This window comes from Gallinula chloropus, assembly GCF_964237585.1.
Source record: "Gallinula chloropus genome assembly, chromosome: 1".
Taxonomy (NCBI): Eukaryota; Metazoa; Chordata; class Aves; order Gruiformes; family Rallidae; genus Gallinula; species Gallinula chloropus.
In genome coordinates, this window is record NC_140085.1 from 124,503,534 (window position 1) to 124,519,473 (window position 15,940).

The window sequence follows — 15,940 nt, forward strand, 5'->3', positions numbered from 1 at the left end:
CCACAACAACATACTCACAATATGCACTCTACTCCAGAATTCCTTAAACTTCTGAGACATGGAAGGCTTGAATACTGGATTTAAATGAATCACCAAGATCTGATATGGTTACTTGTACTTCAGTGGCTGACAATAATGAAATAACTGCTTGTCTTAAATAATAATAAGAAGAAATCCTATCTTTTATGTGGTCATATTTTAATTTCTCTTATGTTTTTAGTGATACGTAGGTGGCTTTTTTTTTTCTCTTTTATTTTTTTTAAAGATTCAGACAGTAGTGTGGAATATGTAACTGGATTAATATCCTCAGCATCTCCTTGAAAGGATGAAAAGAAAGAGACTAGAAAACTATGTAGCCATAATACACCAAGAGTGGAAAGCTTTATCTTTCATAGTCTTTTAACCCACCATTCCCTTGCTGACTGTTTTGTTTTGATCAGATATTTCTAATGGCTTTTCTCTGTTATTTTACAAAGCGATTACTTTGAGTAGATACTCCCATTTGTATAACCAACATCTCTCTGTGGATATTTAGGCTCTTCAGCAATTGCTTTTCACACTGAGTGTGAGGAATACCAGAACACAGGTTACTTGGCACAGATACAAGGGCACATCTGTGAGTCCAAGGTGCAAATTTTCAGAATATAAACTTAGGATGTGTTTCCTTGAATGGTATATTCTACATTGAACTGAATAAACAAGGCAGCAGCTGTAGAGTAGCACCATTACCCTAGGAATATATGAAAATGAAAATACTTTGCTAAGGAAGAGAGGTCAGTCCTACTACAGTTGAAAGTCTCCCTTCTTCAGGGTCTGGATTACAAAGAGCTTTCCCCATTTACTTTTTGTAACATTTTTTCCTCTGGATGGGCATCAGAGAGAGCTTTGTCACCTTCCTCTACCTTTGTTGAAGCATACTTTTTTGATTGTTTTTTTGTTGTTTGTTGTGGAGATTCAGGGGTCTTGGTCAATGGCAAGTTAAACACAAGCCAAGCAGTGTGCTGTGAGCAGCCAGGAGCACCAACCATGTCCTGGGAGGCATCAAGGGAGGTGATTGTCCCAATCTACACTGTGCTGATATGGCCTCACCTTGAGGACAGGGTGCAGTTTTGGGTGCCACAGTACAAGAGGGACACAAAAATATTGGAGAGTGCCCGGAGGAGGGTCACGAGGATGGTGAAGGGTCTGGAGGGGAAGTCTTATGAGGAGAGGCTGAAGTGATGATTACCTTCTTTCTTGCTTCTTTAAAATGCTTTAACTTAGGCCAGGTGTCTGCCTTAGAAATGAGCACTTCAGTGCAGCTGTTTCTGCCTCAGGATGGTAGGGTGGAGAGGGGTGAAGGGAAAGGGCATTAAAAGGGGTCCTGGATCAGCAAAGTGAAAGTTTGTCTTCAGCAAGTTAAAGGAAAAGCAGAAGTAAAATCAATGGTATGGAAATACTTTTATTGTATCAACCCTCCCTTGTTTTAATTATGAGAGTACTGGAGACAGATGCAAGCTTGTATTGTATAACTAAAGCTAGAGGTACAGTAAAGCCACAACATTTTCTCTTGAAAAGGGGCTGGTAACTTTTATGATCTAAATGTGGCTTCTTTCTATGTACGCTGATGGGAAGGTTGTGTGAATTAGAGCTATACATTGCTTTCTAAATTGTTGGCGTTTTTTTATTACATGCCAATTAATAGGGTTATAACCTTAGCTAGATGTTAATACAGCTTAAGGAAATGCTATATGAAAACATTCATAGTGTTTTTTTGTGATGCTCATGTTTACTATTGTGTAGTTATTTTTTACCAAAAGTTATGGTAGTTGTAAAGGTCACTTTTTAAAATTGTAGTACTTTAGAAATTACTCACTTCAGAAACACCAAAGAAATTATACATTGTGTGATGCAAAATTATTTTCAAAATGTTTCGCTACCTTCCTTCATAATTCTCCCTGTGGGGTGCATGTTCTGTTTATCTTACTTTTCTTGAATCTACACCTTTGCAGAAAATGCTACAATTTCAGATTTCACTGCCATATGCAACTTAGATGGAAAACTTATTTGAATAAATAAGCATATTATTTTGTAAGTAAAGAACCCAACCTTCACAAATACTATTTATTTTTTCTTCACTGCTTATGTGAAGGGGCTATTGTAGGGGTTGTTTGGTCATAATATTTATAGTTGCACTTGTGAAAATTAGCTTTCCACTTCTGATAAATATTTAGCAGGTGGTATCCGAGAAAAACTGAGTAAGCTTTGAAGATATGTCTTGAAGTTGATAGGGGCTGTGGCTGGGAACAGAGCCCTGTGGTGGGATGGAATTCCTGGGCATAGTTGTCTGTAGCCTCTGAGTTTTGTGTTGTTTATTGTTTTAAGTAGGCTGGTAACCTCTTGGGTTTTTTGGTGGTAATTGTGTTTTGTCCTATTCATGGCTTTAATTTCTGCATAGACATATGTCTGGATGTGTTTGGTCTAGTATACTCCAGATTGAATTTTCTTCCCCTGCCTGATCTATTTCTACCATAAGTTATGCAATTGTCTGAGAGTGGGGAGGAAAGAAAAAAAAAAGAAGTCCCTTTTATATTTTATGACCAAGTATTTCCCTTGCAAGTATATTATGAAAAAACTTCAGGTTTGTTTTCCCCTTTTTTCTTTTTTTTTTTCCCTTCTGCTAGTTATAGGAAAGTACTGCAGGTGCAGAAAATAACCTTAATATAATTTTTGATTTTTTACAATAAAAACTTCTTCACTGAAGCATTTCATCCTTTCAATTTTGGTACTTTGTGATCTTGTTACAAATTTCTACAAGATCGATGCTGTTTTAGCCCATCAGTGAGCAGCTACCTGGACGTGTTCTAGCTAATTCTAATGTCTTTGAATGTGCACATGCTTGTACGTGTTCAGGGAGAGGGGTGAAGACTGCTGGTTTCGTCTCTTTGCTTTACTCACTGTCAGATGTGAACCAAGGTGCAGATGTCATAACAAATTTCCTCTCCCTTTATACCATTTGTATGACACAGAGAAAGCAGATCAAGGCAGAGAATCAGTATTCCATTTTATTTCCTTGCCTGCTATTTCACACCTGCTCACCCCTCTATTAACAACTAGTTCTAATTTTAATTTGAAAATTTATTTCATCATTGTTTCAAAGATTTTTTAAAAGCTGTTTGCCCTTTAACACAATTAATCCCCGTCTGTAGTATTTGTTCAACACATCCTTGCAGAGCTCTTTAAGAAAGTCATAATAGTTGTGGTGACTACAGTCTTTTCTCTGCTAAATTTGCTGTGTGAGTTTATGCATCTTATGCTACATCCCAGCAAAAACCTGATAAATTTGGAGAGAGTAAAGAATTCAAGAATCTAAAGTAAGGTTTAGGAGTGTGGTGGTTCGACACCAGTCAGCAGCTGAGCACCCACACAGCCACTGTTTGAAACAGAAGTAAGAAAATTCATGAGTAAACACTAAAAAAATGATTGAAGCAAGTAACTCAGCATCTCCCACAAGCAGACTGATGCCCTGCTGGTCTCTAAGTAACAGCTGCCTTGGAAGACAATAACCCCCACCCCCATCTCCCATTATTACCCTAGTATTTATTGCTGTGCAAGTTTTGTGCTATGGAGTATCCCTTTGGCATATTTGGTTCACCCATCCTGGCTGTATCCCCTTCCAGCTGCTTTCCCACTCCCAGTCTACTGACCTGGGGGAGGCAGAAGTGGGGGTGGGGGGGGAAGAGAGGGTCTTGACTCTGTGCGAGTATGATTCGGCAAAAGCCAAACAATGGGCTTCTCATTTACACTGTTAGCACAAACCACAGCATCGGGTAGAGTGCTGAGTTGGACTGCAAAGGTGCATGACTGGAAAATTACAATGTGAATGACAATTTTTCCTTTGTTTCCTTGAATTACAGTATGATGTAGTGAATGCTTTTGCCATCGATTGTAACAATAGAGACTGTTTAAAACCAACTTTTTAAATTAATGAAAAGATAACTAAATCTATCATAACTAACTGCAACATTTAAATTTGTATAAATACCATGCTTGATTTATATCTATGTAAAATTATAGTTTTTTTCTTTTTTAGAACAGTGTATCAATGTCACAGTAGTGTAGTTTGTTTTCTTCATATTATATGTACATTATTTACAGAATACCTGATTAAACTTTTTTTTTCCAGAGAGCCTGGTAACAAATTCTAACCTCTTAATGGATAACTTTCAGATGAAATGCCAAAGATTGGTGTATTATCCTTACCTATATTGCGAACACACAATCTGAGCCTTCATATTAGCAGTTGTACTACCTGAGCTATAATTGAGTTTTGGTCATTCTGTCTTTTTCCTGTGAGAGCATACAAATTGTGCTTTTGCTTCTCTCAGCAAAAAAAACATCTGATAGGACAACAGTTTTATACTGATCTGAAAAGTATGTATTGTTCTTTACACTTTGGTAAGAAAAGTGGCACATGCAGCTATGCTGCCTACGTTCGCAGGTCGTGAGATTTTGAACCTGTTGACCCATTCCAATTGGATATAGCAGTGAGCTGGTAATCTCAGAAGCTATTACATTCTCAGAGATAGTAAGTGAAGTGAAAGACTGGTGGCTGGAGACAGGAAGGAGGCTAGGCTGCAAAATGGCCTCAACAGTTATCTGTCCTACTTGGCCTGCCATGAGCCTGTCCCAGTGCGCCCAGCCACAGTGTATGATCCTTCTTACTCAGGCACTCTTGTGGACTGAGAGGGGAGCAAGCTCTCTGGGTGTGTTGGACAGTGACAGGAGCAGAACACTATGGGTTAAAACAGACAGTTTGGGGGAGTGGGGTTACAGGCTGTTGGGGTTAATGAAGAGTGAGAAGTGTGGTTAATGTGATGGTGATGGACATGCGTGAATATAGGATGCAAATCCATTAGGAACCAAGCATCATTAGTTCCAGCACTGATTTAACAAGTTCTTTCATTAAGAAAATTAAACAGTAGTAGCTGATGATAACAGAGGGCTGTAGAAATATGCAATTAAATTTGATGCTAGAAAGAAGAAACTTACTGTTCCTCTTACTTTTGCTTTAGACCAGACCTATTTGATTGGAATGCTGTTTCTCAGCAGTCACCTGTACAACGATTAGACCATGCATTCAACATAGCCAGGAAACACCTGGGCATAGAGAAACTCCTTGATCCTGAAGGTTAGTAGAAGTTATGTATGTTCTTTTTCTCTGTGGAAGGTCAATTTTTCCATGTGTTTGATTGTAAATTAATTTTAATTTTTTGCACAAGAATTTAACCTTTTGTAATGAGTGGAAGCAAAAATCTAGGTTTATTTATATTTTAATGTTAACTCTGTGGTCTGTTGAAATAGCGCAAGAAATGTCTGCACATGTGTAATAGACTTGCCTCTTTTATCTTAACTCTGTCTTTCACACTTCTTTATGCAGTCAAGTTTGAAAAAGTTTCCTTGTTTTTCACATGATCTGTTTAATTTTGTCCATATCTATATATTCCGTGCCCTACTTTCTGCATTGCTGAGAGCCTAAGCAATTTTCCCTCAGAGAATGGTTCTAAAGCAGTCTTTACTACAAGGTGATGTTGAACAGCTGTTATTTCCTTTTTTATGTTGCATTTGTGTGTATATATACATGCTGTCTTTTTCCACACCATGATCCATATGGTATGTTTTCATGCAATTTTCTACAATTTGCCTAATATAGCAGTAACGAATAGAGTTTTCTGTGTGTTTATGCTGTTTGTAGTCTCACCTCATGGTAAGTTTCTGGATGGGAAGAACCAGAATTTAACAAGATGTAAAAATTAGTCTAAAACATAACATTGGGTCTCAGTGTGTAAATATACTAGGCATGTCTCAAGACTGAACTAATATCCTTGTATCCCTTGTATTTACTTAGGCAAAATACGTGAAAAAAACTGTAAGCTTATGCTGTAGTTCAACGTCATAAAGTGCTCTGGTTCTGTAAGCTCACTGCTTTATGGATTGCATTGCTGTTAGAGGAGATGGTTTTAATCAAGATGGTGATGAGTGTCTCCTGAGTGTCCATCTTGTGTGCTGTCAAATAGCTCCCTTTTGTACCAACAACATATAGGGTGTCTGAAAAGGAACTTGTGAAAGAAATGCACAGTAAAATCAGTACAGCATTGCTTAACAGTCCTCTCTAGAACTGGATTTGTGTGAACCACTGGAGGAGAAACAGGCTTGCTTCATGCTAAAGCATGAGATGCAGCTTGTAAACTCTGAATAATGTTGGAATCGAAAACTGGGTTGCACAACTGAATAGATACAGTCACGGGCTTTGCTATAATTGGTTGAATGTTCTTAAAATAGATTAGTGAATAAGTTATTTTCTGTATGCAGAAGTCACTTTTGATTAGACATTTTATTCTGGTTTTGGCAATGATACTTGCAGTTGTTTAGCCAACAACTGAAAATCTCTTAAACATTGGTGGTTTTCCAAATGTCTGCTGTAATTATTTGCTATTCAGTGTTGTAAATTGTGGTGCTTGGCACCTCTTTTTTTTTTCTTTTTTTCTTTTTTTTCCCTCTGCAAGTAAAAAACCTGCAAACTTTTCCAGAGGAAAAGTAAATTCTATACCTATTTGAAAACATGTGGATTTTTTAAACTATATAGCTTTGGTTCGTTATAATAGACCTGTTCCTAGACTGCAAAGCAGAATTACTGCTATATTTAGTAAGTGAGGAATCTTGTTTGAAGTTTCCAGCATACTACTTCCGTAACTTTACTTTGTATATGTAGTCAAATATCTCTTAATAGCATATTTTGTAACAGTACTGTTCTCCGGCTGTTAAGAAAATCTTCGAATTGCTACTTTATTAGGATAAAAAGGGAGTATGCATTCAGCAGGAAAATGTTATTTTGATGTAGCTTAATATTTTTCAAAATGGCACAGATGTAATTTGCAAACACTTTAAAATTTGTTAATTAGAATTGTTAATTAAATATTTGCTGTCTCAACGTTTTGAAGATATTATGTAGAAAGGAAGCCACTATTAAATAAAGTCCTGCTCCTCTGCAACCATATATGGTAGTCAAAAAAAGAAAGGACTTGGTGTTCTGAAGTTACTCATGGCTGATAACATCTTGAAACATATGACTAGGGAGTCATCTTAGCAACTACATTTTGAAAAGCAATTATTTTTATTCAGACAAACATTGGTTTTCTACGTTATATATGAAGTTTCTTTCTGAGGTTGTTGAAGTATTAAGTCTGTCCCATATGCAGCTTTTTTAACATAATTTCAGAATTTGATGTTCATTTCAGTCACCAAAGAAGTTAAGATAGACTATGTTTAAGTATTTCTTGTGAACCCTGTGTTGTGTAAGTGAAAACTTTTGTATTTTTTTGTTATTTTCCTCACTTCTGTTGACTAACAGGAATGCTTTTTTACATCGTAAGTGTGTCTCAAAGCAGTCACATTGCTTTGTTTCTAAGCAAGTGAACTTCTGTGTCCTTGTATCTTCTGAAGAAATTCTCATATTATAATCAAGTCCTAAAGTACTTTCAGAAAACTTGTCTTGTTCCTGTTGTGATACATTGTCTTTATATCACGTCTATAAAGCTCAATAATGTCTTCACAGAGCATGTAACCTTTCTAACGTCCTCTTAAAAATAGCAGGCTCTATGTCTTCTGCTTATAGCTTGCCTTTAAACAAAATTAGCTAAGATGATTAACCAGGTCTTATTTGAAGATGATGTGTTTTGATAGAAATTCCCAAAATAGGCTGTAATATGCAGCATAGAGTAAGTTCTACAGAAACTATTCTGAAATTGGAATGTTCATAATGGGGGGGAGGGGACAATCAAACTTGTATGCAAGAATAAGATACATGATAGGAGCTGTATTCCAGCACTTTCCCTTTCCTGTTCAGACAGAGGAGAGAAATCTGACCCCCTTCCTTAGAAAAAAATTAAAGTATCTTTTTAGCTGCTGGTTTTTTTTGGATTTTTGCTATTTGTTTCTTAGGCTGTTTTTTTTACCTGTGATATTGAAGAGGTGTATAGAAAAACATAAGGGGAGGGTTTCTTTCTTTTCTTCTGTTGTTAAAAAGCAGTGGAAGATTCAGATTTAGTCTGAATGCAGTTGAATGCACATTAAGTTTGTCGATGACACTAAACTAGGAGGAGCCGTGGACTCCCGTGATGGTAGAGAGGCCTTACAGAGAGTTCTGGACTGACCAGGTAGCTGGGCAACTGCCAAGCATTATGAAATATAAGAGCAAGTGCCGGATTCTCTGCTTGGGACAGGGTAATCCTGTTTATATATACAAATTGGAGTACAAGAAGCTGGACAGCAGCCCCACAGAAAGAGGTCTGTGGGGTTGGGTTAATGGCAAGTTGAATATAAGTCAATAATGTGCCCTGGAAGCAAAAAGGACCAACCATGTCCTGGGGTGCATCAGTCTACGTTTTCCTCAAGGAGGGGAAACAGAGGCGGAGCCGCTTATCTCTTCTCTCTGATCACCAATAGGGGGTGGGGAGGGGGAACGAAGCTGTGTCAGGGGAAGTTCAGACCAAACATTAGGTAAAGGCTCTTCATGGAGAGGACGGTCAGTAACTGGAGCTGATGGGCACAGTGAAGTGGTCACAGCACCAAGTGTGTCAGAGTTGGAGTGTCTGGATGACACTTCTAGTGATATGGTTTAGTTTTAGGTAGTCCTGCAAGGAGCAGGGAGTTGACTTGATGATCCTTATGGGTCCCCTCCAAGTCAAGATTTACTGTGATCTTTTTTGAATCAATCTTGCTGGTGAGTGGAACATACTCAGGAATATATGTCTACCTGATAATCACTACTGTAGTAGTTTATAGATTATAGGTAACAAAAAAAAATAAGGGGGAGGGGTAATTGATGTATGGTAGAAAGTGTTATGTAGAAGACAGTAAATATAGATCTAGAGGATAGTGGGTAGGCTTGAAAAAGAAAAACATGTTTGTAAATTGAATTCTTTAGGCCAAAGTCTGGCTAAGTAACTCACAGTGAATTTTTGTTCTAAAATATTTATGATTATACAGCTATGATATTTTAAATCTTGATAATGTTCTCTGTGATCCTTTCAAAGAAAAAAAAATTGAACAACAAAAGGAAAATAACTAGTATTTGATAATAAATTAAAATTCCTGTCACATCTCATTCAACTAAAAATGCCACGCAATGAACATTGCCAAACTCAAGTAATTTTAGTAGTGATTTTTTTGTTCAGATTTGAATGACCAAGCTAGTATGTGGAGAAATTTTACTGCAGTAATGTGTATTTTTTGAATATTGGTTGGTTTGTTTGTTGTGGGTTTGTGTTTTTTATTTTTTAAGGACCATTACTCTTGATACAACCCCTGAAATTACTAACGTGGCATTCTGGATGTAAATTTGAGTTTCTAACTTCTGATAAGACTTTTGGTTGAATGTTTTCAATGCAGATAACTCAGGTTGTTAATCTCTCATTGATCTGTGGAATTTAGAGACAAATAATACAACACACCGATAATTTTTCTTTTAAAAACTATAAATTTAGTCTTTATCTCCTTATATTCCTCACTTATGATAAGTATTGTTAAGCACAGGGAATGAGTAGGGATGGAGATATTTGCTGTCACTGTTGGTATGGGTTCACTTCAGCTAATTTCCGCAAAATACACAAAACATCATAAGTGAATCAAGCAAAGCACGATGACATTAGTAACTATAACACATGTGCAAGTTTGAACCTAACTTGTTAAGATTGGTCTGGTTTTTAAAATAATGCCTAATTACCATTGTCTGCAGTAATAGGTGGCATTGCTATACCTACAGATGAAACAGATGTGCTATATAGCTAAATAAAAACACAGAATCATAGGGGTTGGAAGGGACCTCGAGAGATCATCAGGTCCAACCCCCCTGCCAAAGCAGCTCCCTAGCTCATATTGGACAGATAACATAAAAACTACATAAAACACATGTGCAGAAGGATCTTTTGAGGAACAGTAGGGAATACTCTCTTACACTGAATCTGGGAATACATCTGAGCTTTGTCCTCTTTCCCCTTACAACAACCGAGTGCGAGCATGGATGCAGTGGCACCAGCAGCGGGAGATGCAGTGTCATGCTCCCTTCTAGCAATAAACATCTGATTCTTGGTTTAATGAACTTGTGCCTGCTGTCATTTTTCTGGGTCTTGTGCTTGTTTGTGCTAGCCCGATGATAAATAGCCTGTGAAGTAATAGAATGGCATTTCTCTGTCCTTTTTAGGTGAAGTAATTATCCAGCTTCTTATACTTTACTATGTAGCCTGATAAAAACCTCATTTAATCCACCCCAATCACATTCTCCATATTTTCCCTTAATTTGCACTGGTGACATGAGTTTTTGGCACCATTATTAAGTGATAATGATACTCACGGTTTTCCATTTGATAACTTTTTTTGTTTGATCTTGACTTTGCATACTTCTGTATCTTGACAGTAATGGGCTCTACCCTACCTGTAGCACAGAGAAGAGGTGAAAAAGCTGTCACTGTTGTAGTTCATGCAGTTGTTAACCCTGTCAGTACCCTGTAGTTGTATACAGTAGTATGAATATTTTTTCAGTTCATTTTATTGCCCTTGGTATGAGACGATATTTATTTTCTACCATGCCCTAAAGTTTAGATGTTTTTGCCAAGTACAGTGTCAGTGTGGGGGATTTTTTTTTAATTTTTTGATAATGGGGGAGACAAGTTACAAGAGCTGTGTTTCATATTGTACCACTAAGAATAGCCAAATAAAATGTTGGATCAAGCTTAGAAATTATTACTTCATCTGCACAAAAACATAACTGTTAGAAAATAAGATAAAACATGATTGCTTTTTTCAGGATTCTTAAATCCTGGAATATTTTTGTTTAAATAAGAGGGAAGTGTACAGGAAGTGCAGTGTCATCCACAGTAACTTTTTTATTTTTTTTTTTTTTAGCCAGGAAATTAATACCTGGCTCAGAACATGGTGTGAGAAACAGAACTTTGGGTTCTTTGACAATGGGCTAGCTCGAACCTCATGAGCCTTGCTTTCTAGGGATGGGGAGCACTTATCCCCAAGGGGCAGATGGATACTGTCAAAGAAGCTAGTGGGGCTCATTAATAGAGCTTTAAACTAGATAAGAAGGGGGAGGGAGACAGGGCCAGGCTAGATGGAAAAAACCCTGGTTGTGGTGATCAAGTTATTGAGGGATGGTGTGCTGGCAGTGACTTCCGGTCAGCCACCCTAGTTAATCAGGGGGGTAGTGTGATAATTCAGAGTAGAAATGTAACTACTATTAGTGGGCTAGGTAACTTAATCAGATGTCACTTGGGAAGCATATCAAGATCAATAGACCATATGAAGTGCATCTACACCAATGCACACAGCATGGGAAATAAACAGGAGGAATTAGTAGTCCTTGTTACCAAAGGACACTATGATGTGATTGCCATCACTGAAATGTGGTGGGATAATTCACATGATTGGAGTACTGCAATTGCTGGTTACAAACTATACAGGCGTGACAGGCTGGATTGGATAGGAGAGGAGGTGGGGTAGCCCTGTATGTCAGAGAATGTTTTGACTGCCTGGAGCTGGTGTATGGTGATGACAGGGTTGAGTGGATAAAAATCAGAGGAGAATGAAATCAGGGAGATATAGTGATGGGAGTCTACTATAGACCACCTGACCAGGAGGAGGAAGCTGATGAATTGTTTTTTAAACAACTGGGCAAAGTCTCACGATCACTAGCCCTCGTTCTTATTGGGGACTTCAATTTGCTGGATGTCTCCTGGAGGTACAATACAGCAGGGAGGAAGCAGTCTAACAGGTTCCTGGAGTGTTTGGAAGACAACGCCCTGACCCAGCTGGTGAATGAACCCAACAGGAAAGGTGCCCTGCTGGACTTGTTGTTTGTAAACAGAGAAGTTCTAGTGGGTGATGTGAAGGTTGGAGGACGCCTGGGGCATAGTGATCATGAGTAGATAGAATTCTTAGTACTGGGAGAAGTAAGAAAGGGAAACACCAGAACAAGCGCCTTAGACTTCCATAGGGCTGACTTTGGTCTGTTCAGAAAGCTGCTCAATAAGATTCCATGGGAGGCAGCCTTTGAGGGCAAAGAAGCCCAAGAGCGTTGGTTGCTCCTCAAGAAGAAAATCTTGGCGGCACAAGAACAGGCTGTCCTAGTCTGTCGGAAGAGGAGTCGGCGAGGGGGCTGACTATAGGAATGTAGTGAGATCATGTAGGGAGAAAGTCAGAAGGGCCAAAGCTGAACTGGAACTCAGACTGACCAGTTCTGTAAAAGATAATAAAAAGTCCTTCTATAGGTACATTAACAGTAAGAGGAGGATCAAGGAGAATCTCCAGCCCCTGTTTGATACTGAGGAAACATTAGTGACAAGGGATGAGGACAAGGCTGAGATCCTTAATTCCTTCTTTACCTCAGTCTATAATAGTAAAGATGGATATTCCCTGAGTATTCATCCTCAGGAACTGGCTGACAGAGAGGGCAAGAATAGCAAAATTCCCATGGTTAAGGTGGAAATGATTAGTGATCTACTTAGCCAGTTAGATACTAACAAGTCAATGGGGCCAGATGGGATTCACCCAAGGGTCCTGAGACAACTGTCAGATGTGCTACCCAGACCCCTTTCCATCATCTATCAGCAATCCTGGCAGAGCGGGGAAGTTACACTCGACTGGAGGCTGGCAGATATTACCCCCATATATAAGAACAGCTGGAAGGAGGATGTGGGGAACTACGGGCCTGTCAGTCTGACGTCAGTCCCAGGGAAGATCATGGAGAGGGTCATCTTGGGAGCTATCATGCAGCCCATGCATGATGGCCAGGGGATCAGGCCTACTCAACATGGGTTTACAAAAAGTAAATGCTGTCAAACTAACCTCATCACCTTCTATGACAAGGTGACCCACTTAATGGACAAGGGGAAGGCTGTGCATGTGGTCTCCCTGGAATTCAGTAAAGCTTTTGACATGGTTTCTCACAGCATTCTGATTGAGAAACTGGCTGCCACTGGCCTTGACAGGTGGACCCTCAGCTGGATTAAAAACTGGCTGGATGGACGGGCCCAAAGGATGGTGGTGAACGGAACCAAATCCAGCTGGAGGCCGGTCACAAGTGGCGTCCCCCAGGGCTCAGTCCTGGGTCCAGTCTTGTTCAACATCTTCACCATTGACCTGGATGAAGGGATTGAGTGCTCCCTCAGTAAGTTTGCAGGTGACACTAAACTAGGAGGAAGTGTTGACCTGCCTGAGGGTAGGGAGGCTCTTCAGAAGGATCTGAACAGACTGGACTGATGGGCTGAGACCAACGGGATGAAGTTTAACATGGCCAAGTGTAGAAACCTGCACTTGGGGCATAACAACCCCATGCAGGGCTACAGGCTTGGGGGAGACTGGCTGGAGAGCTGTCAGGCAGAGAAGGACCTGGGGGTGTTGGTTGACTGCAGGATGAATATGAGCCAGCAGTGTGCCCAGGCAGCCAAGAAGGCCAATGGCATCCTGGCTTGTATCAGACATAGTGTGGCCAGTAGGTCTAGGGAGATAATTTTGACCCTGTACTCTGCATTGGTGAGTCTGCACCTCTAGTACTGTGTGCAGTTCTGGGCTCCCCACCATAAGAAGGACATTGAGGTCCTTGAGCAAGTGCAGAGAAGGGCAACCAGGCTGGTGAAGGGGCTGGAGGGCAAATCCTATGAGGAGCGGCTGAGGGAGCTGGGGAAGTTTAGCTTGGAGAAGAGGAGGCTGAGGGGAGACCTTATCACCACCTACAACTACCTGAAGGGAGGTTGTAGAGAGGTGGGTGATGGTCTCTTCAGACAGGTGACAGGAGTCAGGACAAGGGGAAATGGCATGAAGCTGTGCCAGGGCAGGTTCAGATTGGATATAAGAAAAAAAAAAATTACTGAAAGAGTTATCGGGGCCTGGAACAGGCTGCCCAGGGAGGGGGTTGAGTCACCTTCCCTGGATGTGTTCAAAAAAAGGATTGATGAGGTACTTAGGGATATGGTTTAGCTTAGGATGGGAATGGTTGGGCTTGATGATCTTCAGAGGTCTCTTCCAACCTTGTGATTCTGTGTGTGATTCTGTGTGTGGAATTCATAATGATTAAGAAGTTATATAGGTTCTAGGAAGAGAATTAGCTGGCATCATCCATAGGACTTTAAACTAGTTTCAAAGGAAGATGGGGTTGTTGCTGGGTTCCCACCAGTGGAGTAGTGTTCTGGTAATAATGATAACCAGAAGACCTCACACTCTCCTAAGGCAAAAATGGTGTGCTCAGCTTGCTCCCCAAAATACCTGCACACCAATGCACACAATATGGGGAATACATAGGAGAAATCTGCCTGTGATCAAGGGGTTGCGAGAGGTGGTGGGACAACTCACATGACTGGCATGTGACCATGGATGGCTATGTCCTTTTCAGGAAAGACAGGCCAACAAGGAAAGGAGGTAGAACAACTAGAATGTGTAGAGTTCTTTCCAGGGGTGGACGAGAAAGGAGTTGAAAGTTTGTGGGTGAGAATTAAAGGACAGGCTAGCATGGGTGATACTATTGTATGTGTGTATTACACACTGCCTGATCGAGAGGAGGCAGATAATAAGGCCTTCTACAGGCAGCTGATAGTAGCCTCACAATCGAAAGCACTGGTTCTTTTGGGGGATTTTAACTACCCAGATATTTGCTGGAAGGCTGGCACAGCCAGCTGCTTGCAAGTCCAGAAGTTTCCTCCAGTGCATTGATGATAACTTCCTAATGCACATGGTGGATGAGGCTACTAGGAGAGGAGCACTGCTGGATCCTGTACCTACTAATAACCAGGGACTGGCTGAAGATGTGAAGGTTGAGGGTAGACTGGGCTTCAGTGACCATGAGATTGTGGAGTTCAGCATCATCTGTGGTGGGATAGATGGTGGTAGGACAATACATCTGGTCTATCTTTTCCTCAGTAAAGTATTTGACACTAGCTGCAAGGATGCTGTGGGAGACAAACTAAGGAAGTGTAGTCTGGAAGGCTGAGTAGTGAGGTGGATTGAGAGCTGGTTGAAGGGAAGAAGCCAGCAAGTTTTGATCAGTGGGACACAGTTTAGCTGGAGGCCTGTGTCTAGTGGAATCCCTCAGGGGTTAGTACTGAGACCCATACTATTCAATATACTTGTTGATGACCTGGATGAGGGAACAGAGTATACAGTCAGCAATTTTGCTGATGACACGAATCTGGGAGGGGTAACTGACACACCAGAGGGCTGTGTTGCCATTCAGCAAGACTCAGACAGTCTGGAGAGCTGGGTGGGGAGAAGCTTAATGATATTTGACAAGGGCAAGTGTAGGGTCTTGCGTCTAGGGAAGAACAACCCCAGGTACCAGTATAGGTTGAGGACTGGCCTGTTGGAAAGCAGTGTGTTAGGTGAGAGGGACCTGGGGGTCCTGGTGGGCAGCAGGATGACCACGAGCCAGCAACGTACCCTCATGGCTAAGAAGGCTGATGGCATCCTGGGGTGTATTAGAAGGGGTGTGGTTAGTAGGTCAAGAGTGGTCCTTCTCCTCATCTACTGTGCCCTGGTGAGGCTGCACCTGGAATATCATGTCCAGTTCTGGGCTCCTCAGTTCAAGGAGGACATAGAGTTCCTTGAAAGAATCCATAACAGGGCCACCAAGATGATTAAGGGAGTGGAACACCTTCCTTATAACAAAAGGCTAAGGGAGCTGGGCCTCTTTAGCTTGGAGGAGACTGAGGGGTGACCTTATTAATGTTTATAAATATGTAGAGGGTGAGATGGGTGAGGGGAAGGAGCCAGGCTCTTCTCGGTGATGGCCAGTGACAGGACAAGGGGCAACGGGTGCAAGCTGGAGCAGAGGAAGTTCCATGTGAACATAATAAGAAACTTTTTTGCTGTGAGGGTGGTGGAGCACTGGAACAGGCTGCTCAGAGAA

General features: G+C 40.6%; 1 protein-coding gene across 4 annotated transcripts in view; it reads left to right on the plus strand.

Annotated features, from left to right (window-relative positions):
• DMD (dystrophin) overlaps positions 1-15,940 on the plus strand; it is a gene marked incomplete at its 5' end in the record, with an annotated part of 1,290,802 nt that overhangs the window by 410,819 nt on the left and 864,043 nt on the right. For all 4 annotated transcript variants that reach the window (XM_084279200.1, XM_084279202.1, XM_084279199.1 and 1 more), the window contains one exon: positions 5,055-5,170. In XM_084279200.1, coding sequence (XP_084135326.1) covers positions 5,055-5,170 — 116 coding nt within the window. The remainder of the gene's footprint in view (positions 1-5,054; positions 5,171-15,940) is intronic.